The 27,284-nt window shown below is 41.7% G+C and overlaps 1 protein-coding gene across 4 annotated transcripts in view; it reads right to left on the reverse strand.

Annotated features, from left to right (window-relative positions):
* Positions 1-27,284, reverse strand: part of kcnn3 (potassium intermediate/small conductance calcium-activated channel, subfamily N, member 3) — a 69,703-nt gene that overhangs the window by 5,816 nt on the left and 36,603 nt on the right. For 2 of the 4 annotated variants that reach the window (XM_037785377.1, XM_037785379.1), the window contains 5 exons: positions 26,955-27,096; positions 20,429-20,539; positions 9,813-9,940; positions 8,552-8,621; positions 4,567-7,582 (listed from right to left, as the gene is read on the reverse strand). In XM_037785377.1, the coding sequence (XP_037641305.1) occupies positions 7,148-7,582; positions 8,552-8,621; positions 9,813-9,940; positions 20,429-20,539; positions 26,955-27,096 (886 nt within the window). In that variant the 3' untranslated portion in view covers positions 4,567-7,147. Of the gene's footprint in view, positions 1-4,566; positions 7,583-8,551; positions 8,622-9,812; positions 9,941-20,428; positions 20,540-26,954; positions 27,097-27,284 lie in introns of those variants that run through there. The other 2 variants (XR_005208900.1, XM_037785378.1) reach the window with 2 other exon arrangements.

The raw sequence follows: 27,284 nt of genomic DNA on the forward strand, positions 1-27,284 counted from the left end.
AACAGTCAGTGTCGTCGTCTCTGGACAGCTGTCAGTGTGGCTGTGTCTTGGTTCACAATGATGGCATCATTATAGTTGTCTGTTGTTGCTCTGCAGATGACTGGTGACCCCTAAAACCAAGGGTTGCATCTGGGCAGTCAGAGAGAAGGAGAGCATAAAAAGCCAAATAAGGAAAAGAAAGTGATTATTGTTTCATTGCATTTACACCATAGGAATGCACAATACCCAATGATCCTATTCTATGTCATTTGTGATTTTCTAAATGGACTGCATTTATATTACAATCTCATCACCCACTTACACGCGCCTATGGCAACGAGATACCGTGCAATGCACAAGCCAGGACGCTTAATTATCGCAAACAATTAGGGTTACTCAACATGTGGACAGGAGCCTGGGATTGAACTGTGTACCTTGCGATTACTGGACAACCCGCTCTACCTGCTGAGCCACTGCTTCCCATTTCTTAAAGACTAAGCTTACACACTTCACTTCGGATAATGGTCAGCGGTAATGTTAAAGGTTCAGTGTGTAGGATCTGATGGTATCTAGCGGTGAGGTGAGGAGATTGCAAACAACTGAAGCCTCTCACGTGTGCCAAGCGTGTTGGAGAGCGACGGTGGCCGATGTGAAAATGTGAATGGTCTTGTCTGCAGCCAGTTGTAGGTCATCTGGAGCAGAGCCAGTGCGTAGAGTGTGTGTGTATGTGGGAAGTGAGTGGTGAAGCAAGAGAGAGAAAAAGAGTGGCAGCGACGGGAGTAACGTTATCGACTCCGGCCCGAGCAGGAAAAGTTTGCTTTGTCAATTCTGGAAACATGGCGGTGCAATATATACCCGCTGCCTATGTAGATATAAACGGCTCCTTCTAAGGTAACGACAATTATTATTATCAGCTGATTATACACTAAAGAAAACATACATATTAATATTATATTCCATCTTATTTACATTTATTAAAACGTGTTCTTTCTGATGTTACATTTTGTCCATTTCTTGCTTTTGCTTTTCGTAAAATGTTCTTGTGTAACAAAATGTTCTTGCAGTTAAATTCTTCCGGTTAAATTTGGCTTGAATATGCGTAAAAAGCTATCCCAATTTCCATTTTGTCTGGGTCCTTTGCTATCCTCTGCTCAATCAGCAATCCTGAACGACTACAGTAAATGAGTTTCCTGAAAAAAAGGAGAGGGACTGAGAGACAGGTGGAGAAAGAAAGAGAGAAGAGTGTTAAAAAAGTAGGCTACGGACATTACCTTGGCCTGACAATCGTGGAACACAATCATGAAAATGCACATAGCACAAGAGAGATAATGAACGCCCCAGGAGCAAGGAGAGTACCAGCCTGCAAATAACACAGATAACAAGCTCATCACATCTGGGTATGTGCCGTGCCCTGGGCAGAGCACTGCCCCAGGCTGCCTGGCTTTCACACCTCTGTTGCTCTGTTGTATTTTCACCCTGGGCTAAACACACAACATGATGCCTGTTTTATGAAAAAAAAAAAAAAAATCAATTTCCTCTGTTCAAGCTGTAATTGTGTGAATGCTGTGACTGCCGACATGCTCAAGTAAATGCACTTACACATAAGCCTTGAGAAGATTAGTGTGGTCACCTTTGGGACAAACACTGGTGTGAACTAATGGGAAGGTGTTTAATTCAAACAGCTTTTACCCAACGATCACCAGTCAGTAGGACGACCTGGAAATATGAGAGGTACTCAACATATAACAAGTTGTTGTTAGGATCTCAATATATTGAATGTGCCTCATTATTTTACACCGTGAGGTAAGGCCAGTGAGTAGTTATAGAAAAATGTGATATAACAAATAAATATTTACTGTGGTTCTTTTTCAGACTATTCTGAACAACAATGTCTTCACTACCCTGATAACGAATGAAGACAAAGTGAACAATTGTTTAAATGAACACAAAAAAGTCAAAGACAAGAGATAACTATTTCCATGGCTGCCTATTGCCTATTTCTCACTGCTAAAACTTTAATTCTAACCCACACTTTGCTACGCCTGCTATAGTAAGACTATAGACCTAACAAAGGATTACACCAAATTAGAATGAGGACAAATGAGAAACGTATGCAGATCCTAAAACAAACAATCTTGTATTGTAAAATGCATCCCTCACTGGCAAGAAAAACTTCCAACCACAATGTGAATTTTAGAAAAATGGAAAATGGGACAAACAATTTTGCAGTATAACTGAATGAGTGGCATTTCAGATATAATAATTTAAGCAAGGACTTAATTAAAAATCAGTTCCGTAAAGCCGCATCAGTCAATCACAGTAAATGCAAGCTCAAAGTGGCTTTTAAAAAAATCATATTTTTGCCACATTAGATTATTCTTGTTGACTTTTAGTCTTGTAAAGGATTAGCAATATACTTTATGCTGCACACTTTTGATTTTCATGTCTCCGCGCCAATGCAAGCCCTGGCCGGAGGCATTATGCGTTCAGGTTATCCGGCTGTCTGTCTGTACTTCTGGACGTCCGTATGTATGTCCGTACTATTCTCCTGAGCACGATATCTTAGGAACGCATGGAGGGAATTTCTTCATATTTGGCACAAATGTCCCCTTGGACTCAAAGATGAACTGATTAGATTTTGGTGGTCAAAGGTCAAGGTCACTGTGACCTCACATTTGTCCCATTCTCGAATTTCTTATGCACAAACGTCCACTTGGACTCAAGGATGAACTGATTAGGTTGGCTGAGGCATACAACCACCCATCCATTACCTGTAACTGCTTATACCACTCGGGGTCGTGGGGGGGCTGGAGCCGATCCCCGCTGACATTGGGCGAAGGCGGGGTACACTCTGGACAGGTCGCCAGACTATCACAGGGCCGACACATAGAGACAGACAACCATTCACATTCACATCTACAGGAAATTTGTTGTCAACAATTAACCTAACCTCCATGTCTTTGGACTGTGGGAGGGAGGCGGAGAACCCGGAGAAAACCCACGCTAACACGGGGAGAACATGCAAACTCCACACAGAAGGGCCCCAAGCCGGATGTGAACCTGCAGGCATACAACCGTGAGGTGGTCATTCTAGTTATCCTTGATTTGAGTCTTAACTCCCTTCACGAGTCATCAGAGTTCAACTGCATGTGAAATTGGTCCGGAAATTTGACAAAGGTAAAACCAGACACAAACGAACACAGACCACCCACGTGTCCAACACACGTCTCCACTTCCCCTCACCAGAGTCCCATGCTCATGTGATGTTGTTGCCAGTACAGGGGGCACGGGGGACACTGACAGAGCTGAAACTAGGACCTGCTGGCTGCATCTAGAGGATCGATGAACAGAGGGAGGCTTGGACATAGACAGAGGCTGGACTCTCAGGTCTGGATGATTTCCTGAAGTCTAACACATGGGTTAACAGGAGCACAGAGACAGACAAACACCAGCAAATGCAGCTTCTTTTTTCTTTCATTAATGTACTTTGACAACAACAGTGAACTTTGCACTCTAACATAAGCTCATACTTTTAATTCAAGTATGTTTTTACTGTGTGCACTGTCCCTACATGTGAGCCACGTCAAAGACACATTTCCATTACCTTATGAGGGAAAACAGATTCTAAGTGATTCTCATAACTTCACCTTGGGTAGCTAACACACACATTATGACTGTTACTCACCCTTTTTTAACAGCTCTTCTCTTCTCAGCTGCAATTCAGACATTTATTTTGACACTATTTGAACGGCCTTGTTGACTCACGTCAGCTCAAAGAAGAAATTGCAAAAGTGGAATTTTCGGCTTATCACGGTGTACTCAGCGTTAGCAATATCACATATAAGTAACCTTATTGGCAGCTCACGTTAGCTAAGTTTTCTAGCTAATTGCTTATCACAGAGATAAATAATCTTTTTACAGTGAGATATTTGAGAAAATAGACCCATTACTGACTGACAAAATAAGTAAAACAGCATGTAAGCAACTCTAAAATGAGTTTGTGACAATATGTATTGTCCAAATGGTAATTATTCCGTGAGGAGATTGATTACACTGAATTAAATATATCTCATTTGTACCGCGTAAATTTGTTCAATAAGTTCACTTCTTACTGTGCTGTGAGAAATATAAGGATGTGAGAGATGTTTTTTTTTTTGAAAAAAATAAATAACACGTCTTGAGTTCATCCATCTCCCCGATCCTCAGAAAATACCGTACTTATGTGGGGAGAAAAATCAATGTGCAATATTAGCTGCAAAATATGTTGTCTGTTGCCATACAGTAAGAGGTGCTACAAGCTCCGAACATGTTTCTGATTAACTACATCTGTAAAAGAATGTATATTTAAAATGTATATTGTGATTGTGATTATTTCTTGTGAAATGTAATTATTCATTAATATGTCATTTCGCTTTGGCAATAATGTAACCTGAACATTCATGCCAATAAAGCTTATTTGAATTTGAATTTGAGTGTTTTATTTTTCTAAAGCATCGCACTATAGACGCTCCCTCGCACCGACATTTTTTTTTTATAAAACAAAAACAAAATAAATAAACGGAAACACAGAAAACATGGAAGCTGTAATGTTATAGATAATATACTTTATTAATTCTCTCTGATAAAATAAAATTACAAAATAATTTCAACCTCAAACGGCACTTTCCTTGTTCATAATTATTTAACGTATTGTTAATACATATATCAGAATTGTCATGACGAATGAGAAGAATACTATAGTTTAGTAATATTAGATATCAGCTATAACTGCGTTTAATCATAATGGTAGAAAAAGACTAAGCAATACAAAGCTAGATTTCGTTAACAGCATACTATACAATATTCCAAGCGTATGTAGTTCAGTATCCCGGCCACAGCGTGTCGCTATAAGACAGTTTTCATTATTGTCTCCAATGCAAGGGCAGGCTTGTCTCTTTTCCCATCACACCATTATAATTCCTCTCAGATATACCTTAATCTATCTTTCTATGTTTTATTTATTTCATAAACAGCTGTTCCTTCATGGCCATTTATCCTTTATAAGGTTTATTTGTGTTCCCTTGTGTTCATCCATAGTCCACCTTTAACGGTTTTAAAGCAGTGAAGAGCAGTCCGTGTACAGCACTGTAACAAGTCCATGCCCAGATTTTTCACAGTTATTCCCTCAGAAATATTGTCAAGATATCTGCAACGCCTCCTGCTATCTTTTGTCCCCAGTGACAGCAGCGTTCCCTGCCTCTTATTGAAGTCCATTTAAGAGAGAGCACTTTGGTTGTCGAGGTGTGTGTATATCTGTGTGTGAGTGCGTGTGTGTGTGGGTGCCTGTTGTTCCTGCAAGGCAGTTTAAGTGATCGAGCAAGCAAAGAGTGTTTTGAGTGTATTTCTTTACACAGAATACATTCATGATAACAGTGCGTTGTTTTGGGACTGCAAGCTTGAAAAAGAATGGCAGTGAGTGAGGTCTTCTTCCCTTCATAAAGGGTCACAGACACGACCGTACACTGTGAAAAAATATGAATCACATCAACTTATATTCACACAGCTAAACAATTGTTGGATTTCTTAAAAGTCAATTGAATTACTAATGTAAAAATCAATTTTCAGTAATTCTAAGTATACATATTTTTCAGAGAATTAAAGCAAAACAATTAGATACTACAGCATCCCAGCCAATCTGACTCCACTGACTTCAGACAAGTAAAAGAAAAAGCAGATAATTTATTATTGATGGATAGTTTTGACTGTTATTATACCTCTCTGCAGTACACTTAATACACGTGGAGCATTAAGTTTGTGCAAAACTCGGCCATGAAGAGTCAGTTTCTTCAAAATTAATCAACCAGATTGAAATGCCAGTTTAATAAATATTTGTGTTGTAATGTATTATTCCTCCCAACAACCATTTCAGTATTAATGCACTTGATACAACTATAATTTTCCCGTAAGAAACGTTAACATAAATTAAACTCTTTAAAGTCTAATTTCAGTACAGCAAACCTACAAGTACACGTAAACATCAGTTCAACCCAATCTGTAATTCAGTAAATGCAGTATTAAAGTACTGTTGTAGGTGTGTTGCATTGTTTTGACTTCTTCGTTGCAAACAGACGTTATGATGACTCATGTCCCTCTGTGTCATACCGACTTATTTCAACTTCGCCTGTAATTTATGTAGTTCAGTGAACGGTTACGATTCTCCCAGCTGAGTAGTTAAAATGTCACAACTATGCATTAGCTCTCACCCACAAACGATAAGTCGTTTGGATGAACATTTTTTACAGTGTGTCTACATTGCTTGGCAGTGCTCTGTGGAGATTGACAGTGCGTCGAGTGCTTGGCAGTATAGGCTTTAGTATCGTCTTTGTGTGAGTGCTAATAGGGCCTGCATTGTGAAAGATTTATGTTTGTGCTGTGTTAACTTGTATTGCGTGGATGATGCGTCATTATAAGTTGTGTGTGTGTGTGTGTGTGTGTGCAGTACATGCCACTAGTTTTTTTTTTTTTTCTTAAATAACATGGTCGTATTGATCGAACCTTCTGTTAAAGGGATGCTCGTTAACACACAATTAGCATTCAGATAGAAAATACATCATAAGGATAAAAAGTCATGGTCATTAATTCCTGATGAAGGGAGAGAGAGATTGGGAGAGAGGGAAGGAAAGAGAGAGATAGAGAAAGAGAGAGAGAGAGAGAGAGAGAGAGAGAGAGAGATAGAGAATAAAAGGCCCTTTTCAGTAATTGGAGTGGATTCCATTTAGGAGCTCTGAGTTCACATAATTATTCCTCGTTATTTCTCCTTCTCTCTCCTTCCCCCTCCTCATCCTCCCTACCTCCATTTCTCACCCTCTTGACATTCTTCCTCCCTCTCACACCTTTCAGAGTCTCCATTTTTCTTCTCCTTCCTTCCTTCCTTCGTTAAGGAACGCGCCCCAAAGTCCCTAACATGTCTCATCGTTCATGCTGGCCCTCCATCTTAATCCCATTATTCTCCTCATAGTCCCGTCTTCAACCCTCCCTCGTGGTGTTTCGGAGGATCACCTCACATCTCTCTCCTCCTCCCTCCGTGTTCCTCTCCTTTAGTCTGAAGTGAGAGGACTATCTCTGCTCCCCCTACTCTCTCCCCTGTTTTCTTTCCATATTTGTCCTCTCCTGGTCCTCAGAGCTGTCCTCAGCAGCTAGAAGTGCAGGTGTTGGGACTGGGACTAGCATCCAGGCTCCCATCTGGGCTCTGAGGTGGGGACGACAGAGGTGACTCTAAGGCCAAAGTAGGGACCTGGCATGGGGGCAGCGCTAGAGGTGCGACCTGGACTGGAGAAACGGAAGCTGGAGCGGAGGTTAAAGACCCAGCCGGGGACAGTGGGACCACAGCACCTCCTCCACCACCACCACCTCCTCCTCCTCTACCATCCCTGGAATCCCTCTCTCGAAGCAAGTGGACCAGGGCGGCGTGCTGGGCGCTGAGGGTGGCCGAGAGGTGGGCGGGCAGGGTGTTGAAGCCGGCGGTGAGCTGCTCCACCCGCTGCTCCAGGGAGAGCATCTGGCGTTCCAAGTCCTCGCTGCGGTCGTTGAGCTCCGACATGAGCTCATACATGACGCTCTGCATCTGTGAGGAGGAGAGGAGAAGAGAGGAGAGGAGAGGAGAGGAGAAGTGACTCAGTGCACACAGAGTACCTTGAAGAAGGGAGACAGATTGCTAATACGTAAACAGGAGTTTTATGATGGTTGCTTTATTAAAGCCTGTTGTTTTAAAAAAATTATAATAATTTGGATGGAATAAGAAGAGACAGTAAAAAGGGGTTAGATATGAAGTAAAAGTGGAAAGAGGGCAAGCCTGAGGCTGGGGATGATTGAGTAAGACAGTGAGCAAAAAATGTCCAAGAGGGAGTAGATGCTGGAATGAAGAAGAGGCTAGAGGGAAGTCTCTACGTGGGCGTTATGACATGGTGAAGAAAGAGCGAATAAGAGAGAGAGAAGAGAGAGAATTAAATGTCCCTGCCTTGCACATCCTGGCCTCCGTAACCATGGTAAACGCACAAGTGGCCAATTGAGATGGAGTCATTGAGATGGCATAATTGCAAAATATTTGGTGCTAAAGGCATTGCTCCTCGGAAAGACACAAACACACCGACACACACACACACACACACCCTCGCTCGATCTTTTTCTCCCTCTTATTCACTCACTCCCTTTCCTCTGTGTCTGTTTCACAATCACACACACACACAGACACACACACACACGTGTGCGCTCACATTCTCACTCAGACACCCACACAGTAGCAGAAAAACATGAGCGCTCCCCTCCCCTCCCTCCTCTCATTTCCTCCTCGCTCTCTCACTCAGTCATCCCTGTTTTAACACTTGTTCCGGTTGCTAGGAGACGCAAAGCCACGGAAACGGGCAGGTCATCATTGAAAACGGAGGAATGTTGTGGTATATTTTATTTCGGGGGGGCAAAGGCATGTTAGGTATGAGCTACTTACCTGTGTGATGGTTACGCGTCTGTGAAGTGGATGCCCTACATAAATGAAGAGCACAGATGTGTGTGTGTGTGTGTCAACTGTGTGGCTCACCTTTGAGAGGTCCACTAGTGTGTTGGCCTGATCACTGAGTTTCCTCTGCTCCATTTTCACACTGCGTAATCTGCAAACAGATACACACATATTAAATACACACACAGATGAAACCCAGTAAATACACAGTTGTCTGTCCAGAGAGCTAATCCCTGCGGGTCCAGACAACAACACTGTTGAGCGGTCACCTTGTCTAATTCAACCTCATTTCTACGTGCAGTGTGTCGTTGAATTTAAACGTACAAACATAGTGTGCTCTGTCATTTAGCAATACAGGTGAAAGTGTATTTAATGTTGACATAAGACTTTAAGCTCTAGAGTAAGCCAACAGGGTAGTTTTAATATTAAGAAACCTTACGAGGAATAAAGCCTACAGGGAAATAAACTAAATGGAATGAAATTAGATCAAATAAGATAAAACGCCTTTTCCTCAGTCCAATTAAAAATAGGACTTGGCCGACTCTCAAAACACAATACAATAATTAGGGAACTAAAGGTTTAATTTGTGTTTTCAAAAAATAAAACCCGTGGCTTCCTCCGTTATAATGAAGTGCAGATTTTATGAGGCTGCACCTCCAGATTAACTTGTTACGCTAACAGGATTGAACCAGAAAATGTGCCCATATTCCCATAAAATCACCCTGTTACTGTGTTCGCAGAGTCAGCTCCTCATTCACAGTCCACATGCCTCAGGATGAGCCTTTCTATGTCACAATTAAAACAGTCTCAGGTCTCTTGACTCCGGCTTTTGAAGGCACTTGTTTAAAGTCTAGACTGAACTGTTGAACATCAAAGTAGCATGCGGTATTAAAGGGGCCGCTTAATTGTGATGCTAGACAGAGGACATACAAAAATATCTGAGTAAAACAAGCTTTAACAAGACAACTACCCTTGTGGCCATTAAAACAAAACCAAACATTGCTACGGAAGGAGTGAATTACAACGCATGCACGTATTTGCATCTTCAACAACACTCCTAAGTAGAGAAGATGATCTCTAATACTATAGTACACAATGAACTGATTATCCAGTCCCACAGCTGTATTTGCCTGGAGTGAACCTGCCCTTCAGTAGATGATGATTCATTGTGTGTGTGTGTGTGTGGATTCATGCACTTTATCTGATTATCAGCGTTGATTCAACTTGTGGGTGGATAGAAAGTACAGCTGATTTCAAAAGGCTTCAGCTGCTCAGCAGCACTGCTGTTGGCTTGTGTGCATGTGTGTGTATGTGTGTGGGTGGAGGTAAGGCGTGGTCTCACTGATGTATAGCCTGGAGGAACTTCCGCTGGTGTTTGCGGACTCTGCAGTGGTCGATCTTCTTCGCCATCTTGGTGTGTTTGTAGATGAGCCAGGTTTCCCTCAGCACGTTAGCCGCTGCGTTCTTTATCTGCTCGCAGACAATGGACAAACACATGCACACACATTGTTAGCAACAGGTTGCCCTTGGCAACTGAAGCCGGCAACAGGTGTGAGAACAGAGAACAGGGCTGGGAAAGCCTGTTTGAAAGATAAACAACAACAACAACTGGGGCCCCCAGCCATGTTCTGGGGCCCAATCCCATTCAAGGGAACCCAGCCATGTTTTCTGGGGCCCAACCCTGCTCTTTGGGGCCCCCAGCCCTGTCCTTTGGGGCCCAACCCTGTTCTTTGGGACCCAAACCCTGTTCTCTGGGGCCCAGCCCTGTTCTGGAGCCCGACCATGTTGTGGGGCCCCCATCCCTGTTCTCTGGGGTCCTACAGTACGATACGATACGATACGATACGATACGATACGATACGATAAGATAAGATAAGATAAGATAAGATAAGATAAGATAAGATAAGATAAGATAAGATAAGATAAGATAAGATAAGATAAGATAGACTTTATTGTCCCGATGCACATACACTATGTTATTTTGTTCTCTGGGGCCCAGCCCTTTTCTGGGGCCCCGACCATGTTCTCTTTCAAACAGGTTTGCCCGGCCGCTCTCTCTCTTTTCAGTCCGTCCTCCATTGTCTCCCTAACAAAGAAAAAAAATTAAACCATCTTTTTCTTCTTCGAGGCTGCCCTCATTCTCTCCGTCTCTCTCTCTACACACACCGACTGGCTTGCCAATGCTTTTCATGCGCGCATAAACAGCTCTCTCCTTGGGGAGATTTAGCAATGAGAACCAACAGGAGTCTCTCACACACACACACTTCTCTCCTCTCTCGGCCTGTCTATATGCCACATTATATCTTAGACTAACTCAAATGGGCCACATTATCTTGGCTGGTTGGAAGTAATTCACAACAGTACCACCGCAGTTCATTAGAACCAGTGATCTTCCATTTAATTATGACAGCAACTGAAAGAAACAATGGTGGCATGGCTCTTAAACTAGCCGTCAAAGACAATCCTCATCCCTGCAGGAGAGACATATTAGAGAAATAGCCTTTCTAATGATGCTCACTCATGGAAAGCCTGATGGCCATCTGAGCTAATAGCAGGATATTTTTCTCCAGTTTACCGGTCAGACATGAGCTTCAGTTGATTCTTAACTAATACCATGTGTATGTGAGATTCCTGTGATTTAATAAAAGACTCATTCAAGGCTTCAGGTTGATTTCTGTGGACAAGGGTCAGGCTTCATTAATTCATAACCATATCTGCTCTACTATGTCTCCTGTACTGCACATCTCTATAGGTTGCTATGTAATTACAACACAGGGGTCTGACACCCGGCTAAAAAAAAAAAAAAAGCGCGGGTGGATACCATAGAGAAGGGAGAAGGGAGAAGGGAGAGAGAATCTGTAAGGACATAAATTGAATGAGAGACTTCAAAGAGATGCTGAGCACTGAACAAAGAACAATTATACCCCCGTCTGAGGAGCACAAAAGACCCCGGCAGCTTGGCTAATCAGCACCTATCCACCGCAGTCAAGGACTGTTCACACACACGCACGCCCACACATAAACACATGCAGACAAACACACTCTGTTGGCCACGGATGAAGAGAGTGGGAGGCTCTGGGCCTTGCAGATGTGCTTTCAATGACACGGAGGAAGTCAAACCAAAAAGAGCTATTCCAAAATACTATAGATAATATATGAAACCTCTCCAGGAGATTGAGTCACACAGCTAACTTGTCATGTTACCATCACTCTTAATGACCGTTAGCATTACAAACGTATTCTGACCTTATTTATACAGCTTGTTTACTGATAAGATAATCAAATGTAAATCTCATGTGAATAAACCCACCAATATATATATATATATATATATATATATATATATATATATATATATATATATATAAAAGATTATATAATACATTCACGCCATGACCAATGTGATTTGGATGTAAAGCTAGGGCTGGAGTATGAAGTAAAGCCTGCTCTCCCATGTTTCTCCCTCCGAGCCTCATCTCCCAGTGTATATCAATCGGATTACAGAACTCCCATCCTTGTGGCAAGGACAGGCACTGACAGAGCTGCAAAGATCCTAAAGAGGCATCATCAAAATGAAGATATGCTGCGCTATACATCAACGCCATTGTATGGTAGTGTTGCATTTTTTGTGTTTTAAAGGTACAGTGTGTAACATGTGGCGGCACCTAGTGGTGAGGTTGCAGATTGCAACCTTTCTCATGTACTAAGTGTGTAGGACAACTACGGTGTAAGGATGTGACATTGAGGACATTTTTCCATCGGTTAATAAACTTGTGACAACACCGACATGATAGAAGAAAAGATGACGCTCAATATCTGTAGTGCGATTACTTTGGTCTTTACCGTTGGCTGGCTGTGTGTCAAGCGTCTCCGGTCAAGCTTTCACTATAGGTCCGCTGCTCCGCCGCGCACGCCAGCCGTGACTGCTCCGTCCTCCGCACGGTGATTGCCTCATTTACGTTATGGTTCTCTTATAGCATTGGGTTTAAATCCAAATATTCCCAAACAGACACTTTTGCTTTTCGCTTTGACATCAAATCTTCTGCCATCGTTTTGTCTGTCAACTTTCTCTCATCCCGTGTGTGAAATCTAACTCCCGCTACTCTTGAGCTGAGACTCTGTACGGAGCAGACACTTTCACTTTCAGCCGGTAGTGTCGTCCGACTATGTATTGATAACACGGCGCTGATACGCGAAAATTAACTTAATGGGTTTGATTTCTATAAAAAAAAGCGAAATGACGGTGGGCAAGTTATGCAATTGGTGTGTGCCTGAACACCATGTAACACCATGTAACACCATGTAACACCAGTAACACCGACTATCAGGGGAAGCCTACTACGGTGGCCAACGTGAAAACACGAATGGCCTTGTGAAGAGTCACTTGTTGTAAGAGAAGCGTTGGCCATTTGGAGCAGAGCCAGTGCGAAGAGTGTGTGTGTATGTGGGAAGTGAGAGGTGAAGCAAGAGAGAGAGCGGTGGCGAATGTGTGTGGGCGAACAAGTGAGCTAGTGGAGCAGAAGACAGAGTTAGTTTAGCTTTGAGAATATCAAGTGAATGTACAGTGGAAGTTGCGGTTTGTTCAGAAATAAATGCTGCAGCTCCTCAAGACCAACAGAGGTTTCATGTGTCTTATTTCACGGCAGTTGAGTGGAGTGACGGGGGTTAACTCCGGAGCGAGTAGCGTGATTGACTCCGACCCAAGCAGGAAAAGTTAACACAGTGTTTGGTTTGTCCGTTTTGAGCTACTTTAGAAACAGGTCGGCCGGCTCCGTGAAGACGTAATGTCTGGAAGGGAGCCTGCAAGTTGGGGAAACTGTTGCGAGATTGTTAAGGTTCAGCATTGATCTTGAATAGTTAAGGTTAGTATTGACTTTGAATAGTTAAGGTTAGAGTTTGATCTTGCATAGTTAAGGTTAGGCATTGATGTCGAACAGTTAGGGTTAGGATAAGTCGTCAGGCAGCAGTTCTCGCTTTTTTTTAGTTTTTGCAGATCTCAGATCAAATTTTGCAGTTTGCAGGTTACCTTCTAGACACTACCGTATGTAGATATAAGCGGCTCATTCTAAGGTAAGAAAAACACAACGACTCTTATCAGGTGATTATACACTAAAGAAAACATACTTATTAATATCATATTGCATTTCTGTCAATAGATTTCTTTAACATAACATCTAAAATCACATCTACTTTCACTGCCGGAGAGGATATTTGCACCCAAACGTCAATGATAGTCAGTTAAAAGTTAATTTGCCTGGATTATGTTTTATCTCTAGTTTTAATCATGGTCTAGGTTAGTGAAGTGCACATTTAATACCCCTCATATCTACAGGCCAAGTTGCTAAATTGATATGTCAAATCCTATTTATCAGTTGATTAATCACTGCAGGGGGAGTGAAAAATGATGAATGATGGCATCTTGTGTCTGTCCTGCCCGGCTCGCTGCGGAAGTTTTTCACACAAACTTTCAACATCTGTCCAGCAGTGCGAGCTGTTGCACCGCCTCAGGCCATTTAATTAGACGATGCTAAAGCTTCACCCTTAATTTAAATCCCGGGGACTGCTCCGCATGCAGATGACAGGCACTGATAACATCACACTGTTTGTGTTTTACAGTTCATTCTCCCTACCACCCTCTTTATTATCTCTCTCTCTCTCCTTCTGGGAGTTAAAAGTAGAAACTGAGGCAAATTCATTTACAAGAATAAAAGGCTCAACATGAACCGCTAAGAATACTCCACAAGAAACCAAACGACAACAGCAGCAGCTATTCCTGGACCATATGGCCTGCGCTTGGGCAGCCATGTTGGGGCCATATGGCTGGTTTGGGTCAAAGATCTGTTGTCATAGCTCCCCTACACGGCACACCTTATGGCAGGTACACGAGAAATCTGTTAAGACAAGGGGTTCCCACATCTCAGCATGTTGGGTGGTTGATGACATATTGCGGAGTGTAAATCAATCAGTGCAGATAGAAATATTTTAGAATTGTCATTACAGACACGACCGCATAGTGACTTCATTTGTTGCTTACACTGAAAGCGGAAATCCTGGATTGTTTTCCCTTCAGTTTCCGTAGTGATGTAGACAGTTTTCTAAGATCAGAGGAAAAGCCGAGGCGCCTGACCCTTCCCACCCCGGAGAGCCTTGATGATGACCTATGTATGCAATTAGTAGCCTAATTAGGTGCTGTGGTGCTAGAGATACAATGGAGCAGAAAACACCAACAAACAGACCAATTACCTTGGCAACAACCTCCCTCTTCATCAATGCGCCACGGTGACATGTGGCCTCACCTGCTCTGACCTTCCCCTCACGGGCATGAGGACACAGGGAAGAGACCAGGCTCACACACACACACACACACACACACACACACGGCCACATATCCATGTATGCACACTAACACAAGACAAACAAATCAATAAAATCATGAAATTAAAATAATAATCGATTTCCTCTGGTTTTATTCGTCTATGTATTTTATGGTGTGTCACCTGAATGAGCTCAGATCTTAAACAGGGCTCCATTAAGAGGAAGAGTTAAATTGGTAAAGAAAAATTATTAGAGCTATGCGTAAATACCTTCACAGAGTGTCAAACTAGTCTTTGTCGCTGTCAAAATACGTCCACACTAGTAATGATCTATCTGGCGCGCGTGTGAATTAAAAGGCTGTCGGAAAAAGGAGTTATTTTTACTGCGTGGAGTGAAAGCTAGCTTGGTAGAAATCTTCTGGGGTTAGATTGCTCCCATTTGGCTAATAGTGTAAACATTGGAAGGCATTGCAGCACCTCCTCCTTGGCCGGAGCCCAGAGTGCACTCTGAATATTCAGAGAGGGCAAAGCTCTGAATATGCCACAGGGACTTCTCGAAAAGTGCTCTGATTTAACCAATCGGCCAGAGCGGAATCAGAATACATATTTTGGAGTGCCAATTTATAGGAAGATGTGACATTTTCAACTTTGGGACACGACTTAAAAACCTTGAAATGCGAGGGCTGACCACAGAGACGGCCATATTCACACGGTCAATTGGCTTATTGCGTCAGTGAATGGCATTTAATTGACTTGGTAGTGCCATCAAAAGGAAGGACACACCATCCCACTCTAACAGTAAGTGTGTCCTGCTTTTTCAATGTCGAGAGCGCTCTGCAAATGTTCAGGGTGATGTTCTGACCAGATGGACTTTCAGCTGCGCTCTGAATGAACCAATACTTCAGCATGGAGCCACAGGACACTGCTGCAACCAAAGTGCCAGCCTTTTAACCCATTAGTGCCCAAAGACTCTATTTTAGTAAGGTAAGGAAAAATACACACCTCTAACACTCTGCATCAAGACAACAAGTCCTGACATCAAACATGAGCGCTTACAACCTCACACACATGGTCGACTTAGGGGCAGTATTAACGGTTACGTAATTAACATCTGTGTTAATCCTATCAAAGTGAGAGGGACACTTCAGTGAACACTGCATGGAAATTAACCCTCTGAGACTTGCCGATGTATGGCTTTTCCTTGGCATATTTACAATAAGGCTTTTTTTTTAGCAGTTTCCAGAACCGAAGTGCTCGCCACCCAATCCCTGAATGTCAAAATGTCAAAAGTTTTTGATACCAAATTGCAGCATGGATTTTTCTGTGGTGTTCCTCAAGGTCTTGGTGTCTTAATGTGGTATTTTGGAGGGATTATTGATAATTTTGATCAATTCTTAATTGTTAAAAAATGGTTTAATTTAGCACCAAATCTGTGTAATAAATGGCATCAACCCAAAAATTGCTGCAACAACTTATGAAACATAATAGAGCATAGGAATGGCCATCATATACTTCTATCCCAATCTTCCAAGCCCTTATACACTTTCACAATTTATTTGAATGAATGAATTACTTATTAAATTCATGTTTATTACGGATTTATGACTAGAACAATTAGACAAACAGTGCTGAGCTGCATCTCAAATTAAGCTTCAGGTTCCCAGCTTCCAGATGATGTACACCAGTTATTCTATGTGTCATCTACTGCTGACCTGCCATCTCCCCCTAAATACCCCATGTACCCCCCTTAAAAAGACAAAAACGGGTCTATTTTGGGTCTCCGAGGTTGAACCCTGTGCATTGAACTTTGAATGATGTTTTTAAAGCACATCATTCTCCTTGATGATGTTATTAGGTCCTCTGCACCCAATCTGCACCACAGAAGATTTCAGCCTTGTCAGGTGAGTCTAAAAAGTCTGCTCTGAGGATGAAAGCAGAGAACACACAAATGACGGAGAGTGAAAATATTTTGAAGTATGTGTCAGAGTGTCAAAAACACCACACACATTTGAACTCAAATGATCCGTGTGGTGCACAGATGTCTAAGGTAGTTAGTTTGCTTGATGGTTTAGGACTCTCTGTACAGCCGCACCCAATGCTTTTTCTTACGAGACACACCGTAAAGATAAGGACATCAAACATTACCGACAACCGGCTTTACTGGCTAAGAGCGTCACTGATTGGCATTTAATTGACATTCTTGGTAATCCTTCAAAGGGAAGGAAACGCCATTTCACGGATGTAGAAAGCCGGTGGGTGTGCTTTTGTGTCTATTTGTGTGTGTGCGCACATACGATGACGGCAGGATGTAAAGTCTGTCGTTGCATTATTCATCAAAAAGCCTTGAGTGATTTTATTCTCCTGTTACGATGATATGGCAGAGAGTGGCCCCAGCCATGTAAATCAATGTGCATACAACAGCTTCAATCATTGCTCTCTCAGTAATAGAGGGCAGGAGACAATTACCACTGCATAAACCCAAGACCCTTTGAAGGAAATGTCACCAAGCAGCACGCTACATTGTGTTGAATGAAACTGTGCTGTATGGTGCCTCCCTTACTAGATGACTGGCTTTGTTAAGGTAGTGGTTCACTTGATTGAGGAGGACGTTCACATTAAAATTCATGGTCTGATCTTCTCCTTTATCTAGGGGGCTGTTTGAGCTGTATTTATGCAATGAACATCATAGCAATTACTTACAAAAGTTACAAAAACATTATTTTCCATTTAAAAATTGAAGGAGCATAAGACTACAGTTGCCGGGGGCCACGTGGAAAGATTACAGAGTAGCTGAACTAATTTGAAAAAGTAATTATGATTTGATTTAAAATATATCCACATATGTGTTTAGCAGCAAAATAAACAAATTACAAATTAATGTGAGGCTGATTTTTCATATATTTTCAGTCATAATAACCAGCTACGATAACACAGTTCCAAACAACCTGAGTCCGTTGTATTGTAACACCTGAACACCGTGAGCTGCTGGTTAGAAAAGTAAGGAAGTTGAAGGTAAGGTCATAGGTAGATAAAAGTAAGGCATAAATTAATTACCCGTACAGCTTCTCTCACTCCAATTAGTACAGAGTTTCGATTTGTATGAGTAGCATGAACAAAGTAGGACAAACCTACTGAAACAACAGTTCACAGCAGAGATGCTCACAAGTCATTTTTTGCACGTCCAAGTCAAGTTTCAAGTCTTTTATGGTTGTAATGAGCGTTCTATCATCTGCTGCATGTCATCCAGTCTGCTTAGGACAGCTATATCTAAGGAAAGCATGTACTGTATCATCATCTATTAGCATACAGTATCAGCCTTGATTAGCTGTTTGGTATATGATCACTTTAAACAGCGTATTGTAATGCAATATGAAAAAACACACAATGAAAACTTTCCTTTAAAGTAAATAACTATATTTTGCCCCTCAAAATGGATATAGACTAACGTTACTCAGGGTAACAGGAAAATATTGCTAACAGTTATTAGGCATGCAATAATACCCAAAACCTATTTTTCAATAACAGTTAAAGTAGCCTATAACTGTACTGTATAATTACACTGGCTCTCCAACTAATGACAGCTTAAAATTTATTGTAATTTAACACATCCGTCTAGCCTCTCAAACCCACAGATGCTCACAAGTCATTTTTTTAAAGTCCAAGTCTCAAGTCACTGTGTGTGCAGCTTAAGTGCGACTTGAGTCCAAGTGCCAAGTCCAAGTCCCCATCTCTGGTCTACAGCCATGCGAGTGGCTCAGTGAGGCTGGGGTTTGAGATGAATGCTTACGTGAGCATGCTAATATGCTCACAATAACTATGTTAACATCCATTCATCCATTATCTGTAACCACTTGTTACATTGTAAAAATACTCTGTTACAATTCAAAATGTTACTTAAGTAAAAGTACAAAAGTATCAGCATCAAAATATACTTAAAATACCAAAAGTGAAAGTACTCATTATGCAGAATAATATATGTATATTATATTATTGGTTTATAATTATTGATGCATTTATGTGTTCATCATTTAAATTACTTAGATTTATATACTGCTGGGCAGCTTAACCTATAATAATATATCATCATTTATTATTTTGTATTAATAATAATAAGAATCTTCAAATTAACTAGCAACTAAAGTTATCAAATAAATATAGCGGAGTAAAAAGTACAATATTTCCCTCTGAGATGTAGTGGAGTAGAAGTATAAAGTAGCATGAAATGGAAATACTCAAGCAAAGTATATACTTGCACAAAAATTATTGTAACAATATCCACTTTTAATGCTGTTGAATAACTAATGTATTGCGATTTATTGCGATACTCTAAGTAAAGCAATATTGTGATTTTCTTTAATCTAATTTTAGGAAAACTGTCATAGTATAAAGAACATACCGCCATGTATTAATAAGTAAAAAATATTAATACAAAATGTTAACTTTTTTTATGCGGTGAGATCTGCATTTTCACTTATGACAGTCCCTTTAACATCCAACATCATAACACTACTTTGAGAGGGCACATACACTGAGAGGACGCATCTCTTTGCAAATGAAATAAAGTACTGACTGAGTTAATATTTGCATGTAAACTATTAATTAAAAATCAATACTGTTTTTGAGAATTGATACAGTATCACAAAACAGAACATCGCGATATTCAATTTTTTTCAGATATTTTCTTACACCCCTAATTCAAATGGGGGTAAAAGGTTGGGAACAGCTGCTTTAGATGGTCAGCTGAACTCCAGATTGTGAGTACATGCAAAATCTCACTCACACACAAACAGTTCGAGGTGTTAAACGTCTTGTGAAAACACCCTCTGGTTGACCCGGCCAGAGCCCACAGGAAGACGAGGTGCAGAGCCCGACTCCGACTCCGACAGAGAGTCCATTCAGCTTCTCTGTCGATATTTAATCCACACTGAAATTATTGATAACCCGACCATGTTCAGTCACCCAGATACCCCGCTGCCATAATGTACCCTACATATTTGATATGGGAGCTATTTTTAAAACTTGGAACTTTCAACTGTATGAAAAATTGAAAAGGACCGGCGGAGGGAGGGAGGGGACGGAGGGATGGAGGGAGGGAGGCAGGGAGGGGGCAAGGACGAAGGGAAGGAGAGGGCAAAGGAGAGAGGAGAGGAGAGAAGGTGACAGAGAGAGAGAGAGAGAGAGAGAAGGGGATTTACTGTTTGAGAGACAAATGTCAGAGGAGAGGGGAGGTGGTAGGGTGGAGGGACGGCCATGTGGGAGGAAAAAGATCGGAGACGGTAAGTGAGGGAGCAGAACGGAGAGAGCGAGAAAGAGATGACCTTTTATTGCCTTCACTCACTCAAATAACATGGCACTCTGTCACAACAATACAGGGTGATAGTGTGATGTAGTAGTCGGGGAGGGTGAAGGAGGGGCAGTGAAAGGACAAGCCGTTTCGCCGGGCTAGTCTCAACCACCTTGTCTTCAATCCCTGAAGAAATCTGAAAATATAGTATTCACCCAAAGGATGATTACACATAAAAACTGTACTTTTATGAATACAGCTCTGCTGGGAGTCCCACTCATGGTGCATGCAGAAAAAAACGTGTGCTTTCTTTTACAGTCTCTCTTTATTCTCTCATTCACACCACACAAGCCTACTCACCCTCTTGGTGAGTTGCGTGTCCATCATGAAGTTGTGTACGTGTTTCTCTGCCTTGGTCAGCTCCAGCTTCCTGGCTACCACGGCAACCACCAGAGCCGTACAGCCGGCGCCCTGAGAGAGATGAGGGAGGGAAGGAGGGAGGAGAAAACAGAGCACTGAGTCAGTCAGTTAAGAGGAGGAATTGGTAAATCGGTGGCTTTTTGGCCGGGGAATTAGCCCAGATGATTGAAGGGAACGAGGACAAATATGAGGATGGGAGCCGCACGACAGAAGGAGAAGTGAATGGGAGAGAGGAGGGGATTAAGAGGGATAGCTCTGTTCCAGATCCACATTTCCTCATGTGGAGCGGCAAGCCAAATCTATTTTCACATCCAATCCATCTGGTGTGAGATCCCCTCTATATCGCCTCTATATGGGGCTGAAAAATATCCCCCTTTTAGATGGAAAAAACACATCAAAGATTGACACCACCTAATTTCATTTAATTGGATGCTGCCAATCTGAATTACACGGTGTCAGTCTTCTCCTGTCACTGGAGGCTTCGAGGCCTGCAGGAAGTGTAAAAGTATGAAACACGGACCGGTTCGTCTGTATTCCAGCTCGACCCACATGGGATATTTTTTTGCAAATTCATCTGGGAGAGAGTGACAGCCGTCTCTCAACCAGAAAGGCATGCTTGAGAGGAGAAGAGGAGCAGGAACACAGGGAGAAAGACAGACTTAATTAACTTTCAGATCAGACACTGTTTTCAATGGGGCTGTTGAGTGCTCACAGGTTCCTCTGAAGGGGCAGGCACCGAGAGGTGAGAAAAGATAAAGAGTGAAGTGCTATGAGTAAATATAAATGGGGAAGGAAGGAAACATGGAGGGTTGAATTCAGGAGGCGAGGGTGTGCACACAGAATAGGAGGAGAGAAAGACGGAGAAGAAGGCAATGTTAATGAGGTCACACATCTTCTCCTGATAAGTACTGAATTAAGATTAAGAGTGTTTAATGAAAATGAAGGGGTAGAGAGAGAGAATAAAAGGGATATAGGGAGAGAAACATAGTGAGTTTGAGTGCAAGGGAGCATGCGAGCGTTTTGAAGCGTGTAGGAAATAGCCAAGACTTCATCGTGCACACTCTTGAACGATAAGACAGGTTTGCCAAAAATAACTTTGGCTGGGTTCACTAAAATGTAACGCACAAACAGGCATTAGTGCCCACGTCTATACACTCATCCACTCTATTTGTGTTTATTCAAAAAACTATGAATAAAACATGATGAGGGCCGATGGAAAACCCTCAGAGCGTTCATACATGTCTGTGCTTTAGGGAACAAAAAGCCCTCAACGAAATTGCTACAGTACAGTATGTACAAGTGCAGCGCGGCGTGCACAACTCCAACTGTGTGTGTTCAAAATTGTCCTCCTCGGTCAGAAACAGTGGGGTGCTGATTGGTTTGTCATGGCAGGCGATGTGTGTGTGTATGTGCATGCATGTGTTAGTGAGTGTGTGTGTGTGTATGAGAGTTTGTTTGTGTATTCGCCTGCATCCATTTGATTTCAGCAGGGTTCCCCATGCAATCTCCTCCGAGTGACAAGGCTGATGATGGCTGCACTGCTGTGATTTGTTTCATACGCCCGGGTGTTTCCCCTCACTCTCTCCACTACAACGCAGCCATCATCTACAGTACGGAGCTGTCAGAAAAAGGGGGAATCACCCATCTGTCCTTCTGTGTAACATCCACACACTCACAGGTAAAAACTGCATCTCTTTAAGCTTCATGCAGTGGAAAACACGAAAGATGTTCAACAAAAAAAGTGACATTTAATTTACTCAATTAGAGTGCACAATACGAGCACTTAGAGGCAGACAAAAGGACAAAATAGGTTTGAAATGGCAGCTACTCTGCATCTCTTTAACCTCATTGTACTCGCAGAACTACGGTATATCAAGAGGCCGACAAACACAAACACACATTCATACAGTATCACTTCACTTTAACCCCTGAACCTATTTGGCATTTATAAGCAGTGTATAAATAGCTGATGAATGGCTTATAAAGTGTGTACTTACTCAGTTCTGATGGGTCAATCACGATGTTCTACTGTCTGTTATTTCTTTATAACAGACCGTTACTATGTTTAAAAGACCGTTGCTATGGGCGCAGTTCTGATCTTGGACTCTGGCGGACCGTTATTGTGTCAAATTATTGATTTCTTAAGTAAATAGATGTGTAATAAGCGGGATAATGTACAGCTAGCGGGTCATTGTTGTGAAATAAACACCTTAAGTGCGATGCAAGACCATGTCTGGGTTTATTCTCAACGATGACCAGCTCGCTGTACATTATCCCTTACATAACGTAGTTGTGAGCAGATATAAGACAATTTTAAGTGTTTATTAATACACAGTATTTGTTAACATTTATAACTTTATAAATAAAACTAAACTACATGAAGGGGACCCCAGGCAAAAACATTTTTTTTCATGCACTGATCAATTTTGAGATTTTGCCTCCATAACACGTCTTCTTTCAGACTAGTGGAGAGAAAACATCTGAAATATCTCTATTAGTTCAAATATTAACCTTATTCACCTGTGTCTTGCAAAATGTATGGAATTTTACTCAGGCCACTTTTTTAAAACGGTTTTCTTCTCATGCTATGCGCCAAAAATCTCCACTTCAATAGCACTTACACCGAACTTTCATTCCTGTCTATATTCTGAAGGTTTTTACAGAGGGGTTTGTTCATATATCATTCATAGCCTGATTCAGATAACATTTTATTCCTCAAAATATGGCAAAAATAGACTTGACTGTTGACAGTATTTTCTGATTCATGGAGTGATAAAAAGAGATATCCCAAATTCCCTCGGTAAAAATCTTTGACTATAATATGTCAACAAAATGAAACTTTATATAATATTCAGATTTCTGAATATATATGAAAAATACACATGTACGCATACATGAGGCGCATGATCTGATATGAGTTCTAATTTAGACAACACACACCTTTTTTGCCATATGAACAACAACATGTTGTGGCAGTCTACCACCATCCACCCACTCACAACGACGCAAGAACACACACGAACACCTGGCACCCCCCCAGGTAGCCTCGGGGCAGTGGTATATTCCAACACAGTTGGCCTTCATCTGTTGTCATAGTAACGACGGTGAGAATTTCTCCTATAGACACTCATTACAATAATTCTCAAGCAAGAAAAAAAAGCATATCCTGTTCCCTGCCCTCAACCTATAACCCCCTTTCTAAAGAGCTTCTTCTCCCTTCACTTTGCTTTCCCATGACCTGCTGTGCCTCGTCTCCCTCCCTCACCCATACGAGCCTCACCCTCTACCTGCATCCTCACTCCTCCTCTGATGATGATCAACGGATACAAACCACTCTGAAGGGAGCAGGGAGAGTGCGTTTGTGTGACAGGAGAGGAGAGTGTGTGTGTGGGAGTCACACTAAAGAGTGTATGTCAGTGTTGTGTGGAGGATGCAGTCAGTAACAGCCCCCTGCTTTGTGTCTCTGTGAGTGTGTGTGTGTTAACGTTACAATAAGAGTTGTACTCCAAAACACAGGTTGGATGATTCACCCAGCAAATTGTGGTCTTTGTGTTATGTGTCTTTGTGCATGAGTGTATTTATTCACACATTTAAAAGGGACTACAAAGAAAGTAGGTGAGCTGGTAAATACAGAGAGGCTGGACGGACACTGTGAGTTTTTTTGGGGGGATGTAAGTAGCGAGTGAGAAATATAGACACCAAAATCATCTACGTGGCCCGAGTAGACTAGCTGCTAATAGTGCAATAATTTCGATAATGACACTAGTAATCACAAGAGACCCACATAGATCAGTTTTGGTCTTTTTTAGGGGGGTACAGGGGGTCTTTAGGGGGAGATGGCAGGTCAACAGAAGTGGTGTACATCATCTGAAAGCTGAGAATCTGAAGATTACTTTGAGATGCAGCTCAGCAATGTCTGTCAAGTTGTTCTAGTCATAAATCAGAAATAAACATGAATTAATTAATTAATTAAAATGAATTGTGAAAGTGTTTAAGGACTTAGAACATTATGATAGAAGTATGTGATGGTCATTCTCATGCTCTATTATGTCTCATGAGTTGTTGAAGCAATTTTGAGGTTGATACCATTTGTTACACAGATTTGGTGCTAAATTTAACCATTTTTTACCACTTGAGAATTGATAAAAATAATCAATAATCCCTCCAAAATACCACATTAAGACACCAAGACCTTGAAGAACATCATAGAAAAAGCCAAGCTGTGATTTGGTATCAAAAACTTTTGACATTTTGGAAATTTCTGCATTTTTCAGCGATTGGATGGCGAGCACTTCTGTTCTGGAAATTGCTCATAAACCCCCTTATTGTCAATCTGCCTAGGAAGCCATCCATCCTCTGAATGCTCTAGGTTTCTAGTTTGTGGCTGTGAAGTTTCATGAGGCTGTGATTATCCTAGAGGTCACCACAGGTCATTTTATACAGTGAGGTAAAAGAAATGGTCTCACTACAATGAAATGGCCACTATGGGGACTAACAGGAGAGTCTCCTTCCCGACAAACTAGCATGACATGTTGGTACCAACAGATTTCTTAGATTTTCTAGTTTCATATGATACCAGTATCTTCCCACTAGCTTTAAGACTGAGCCCGCTACAGCCTCTTAAAGACATTAATGTCGGCCAGGATTGCCGGCGATCCTGCGGGTCTCAGAGGGGAAAGTGAAGTAACTTGCTTGTTATGGAAAATATTGATGGACTTTTGATTTTGAGAGTTATGTTGAGGGCTTTATGATTTTCTCCTCACCATCATCCAGCAGTCATTAAACTGCATCTTAAGGCACTTGTACACTGGCGTCAACGCTCAGCGATGGCGGTTGCTGCTTGACTTCAGGCGCACTTTAATCCACTCAGCACAAGTGCATAAGGACTGTGGACAAGGAATACAGAAGCCTGATGCAGCGATGGCATTGGTAATAAAATGCTATTTTAGCAGCTTATTGCCTTATTTTCTCGATGGAGCAAAAATATTCAGAAGCCAGTGGCCACATTATCACATCTAACCATGTAACTTGACTGATCTGAGGACTGTTTAGGGCTGCTTTTTTAAAATGTTAAGTAGTGTTCTTCTTCTGTATGAGCACATTGCCTTTATTTTTCATTCATTTTAACAAGCTCAACTACGCTACTGGCATTATTAAAGCTTATGCGCAATGGTTCCCTCAGTTTTTAAAAACATTAAAAGGACAAAAGTGGCATCCATGGCATTATCTGGTTAATGAAAAATGACATTTCAAATGTCTCATCCAGGCTTCCTCATCTTTTTTGTAGGAATGCCATTTTGAGAAACACGTTGATAATGTTGTACTTAACACATTGCACGAGTCTGTTATTCAGAAATGTAATATTATTACATAATTTGGTTAAAAAACTACATTACTGCCAACTCAGGTGAGCACCCACTGTGCAGTGACTTTCCTCTCATTTAGCTATTCACAGTCTTCTATTACTCCCTGTACTCTGCTCTTTGGCAACATAAAACATGTGGCAGACTGTGGCTTATGAGAGAAATACTCCCAGTGAACATATTATCATCATATTCGGATATTCTTTCCTGACCTTATAAAGAATCAGCAAATCCACCAATCTTATTAGCACATTTAATTTGAATTTACTTGACATTTAGCTATAGAGCTATTAAAAAAATCAAATTTTCTTCTATTTGAAATGACATAAATTCCCTTCAATTATTCAGAACAGTGTATGCTAAGGTGATAGCATGGAGAAGCAGAGTAGTGTTCAAAGTACTAAATGAGTTGACCAAGTGGACCAATTTCCACTTATTCCCTTAAGCAAACGGACGTTAGAAATGAAGAAGAAAAGGCCAGTGAAACGAAACAGAGACAGGGAATGAGACAGAGAGAAAGGCAAAGAAATTAATAGTTGGAGGAGGGAAGAACACCTGTGAAGTGATGCAAGAAGAGGAGCTGTCGGCAGCTGAAACACTGATACTAACAGATGGACGGCAGATAGAAATAAACACATGGCCTCAGGGAAGGAGAGACGGACAGAGAGGAGAAGAGAGAGATAGAGGGATAAATAGATGGAGAGACTGAACGAGAGAGAAGTAGATAGTGGTACAAAGAGAGAGAGAGAGAGAGAGTGGGAGGACATGGCACAATGAAAGGTGGGACCTTCATTATGCAATGAGGACAGACAGGGGAGTAACACACACACACACACACACACACACACACACACACACTAACCCCTAATGTGCTCTTGTTTGCACGCCTACACACCAAAAACACACAGAAGCACAGATGCTGGCTAATTCAAGGAGGATTGACTAAATTACACAAATGGCAGAATTTCTCTCGGAAATGACAGCATGCTCTCTAATCTGCTGACCTTTGAACGAGGCGAGGACAGCGCCGAGGGGAGGGACAGAGAGAGAGAGAGAGAGAGAGAGAGAGAGAGAGACGGGGTAGAGGGAGGAAATGTACTGACCATGATTCCCGTGAGCAGACAGACTCCTTTTCCACAGTAGGTATGAGGAACCATGTCTCCATAGCCGATGGACAAGAAAGTGATGGAGATAAGCCACATGGCTCCCAGGAAGTTACTGGTCACATCCTGGGCATCGTGATACCTAAAAAGAAAACACCGTTCATGTTCAGAGGAAAAAATCAGTCAATAGTAGGAATATATAAATAAAAATAAACATAACTGGCACACTGGTCCTGTCTGCAAATGTGGGCGTTTAAACCTCAAACACGTGAACTCATTTTTGTTTTAAAAACAGCAGCTCTTTGCCGCCATCATTCCTGCCCTATGCAC

The sequence above is a fragment of the Sebastes umbrosus genome, chromosome 11, assembly GCF_015220745.1.
Source record: "Sebastes umbrosus isolate fSebUmb1 chromosome 11, fSebUmb1.pri, whole genome shotgun sequence".
Classification (NCBI taxonomy): domain Eukaryota; kingdom Metazoa; phylum Chordata; class Actinopteri; order Perciformes; family Sebastidae; genus Sebastes; species Sebastes umbrosus.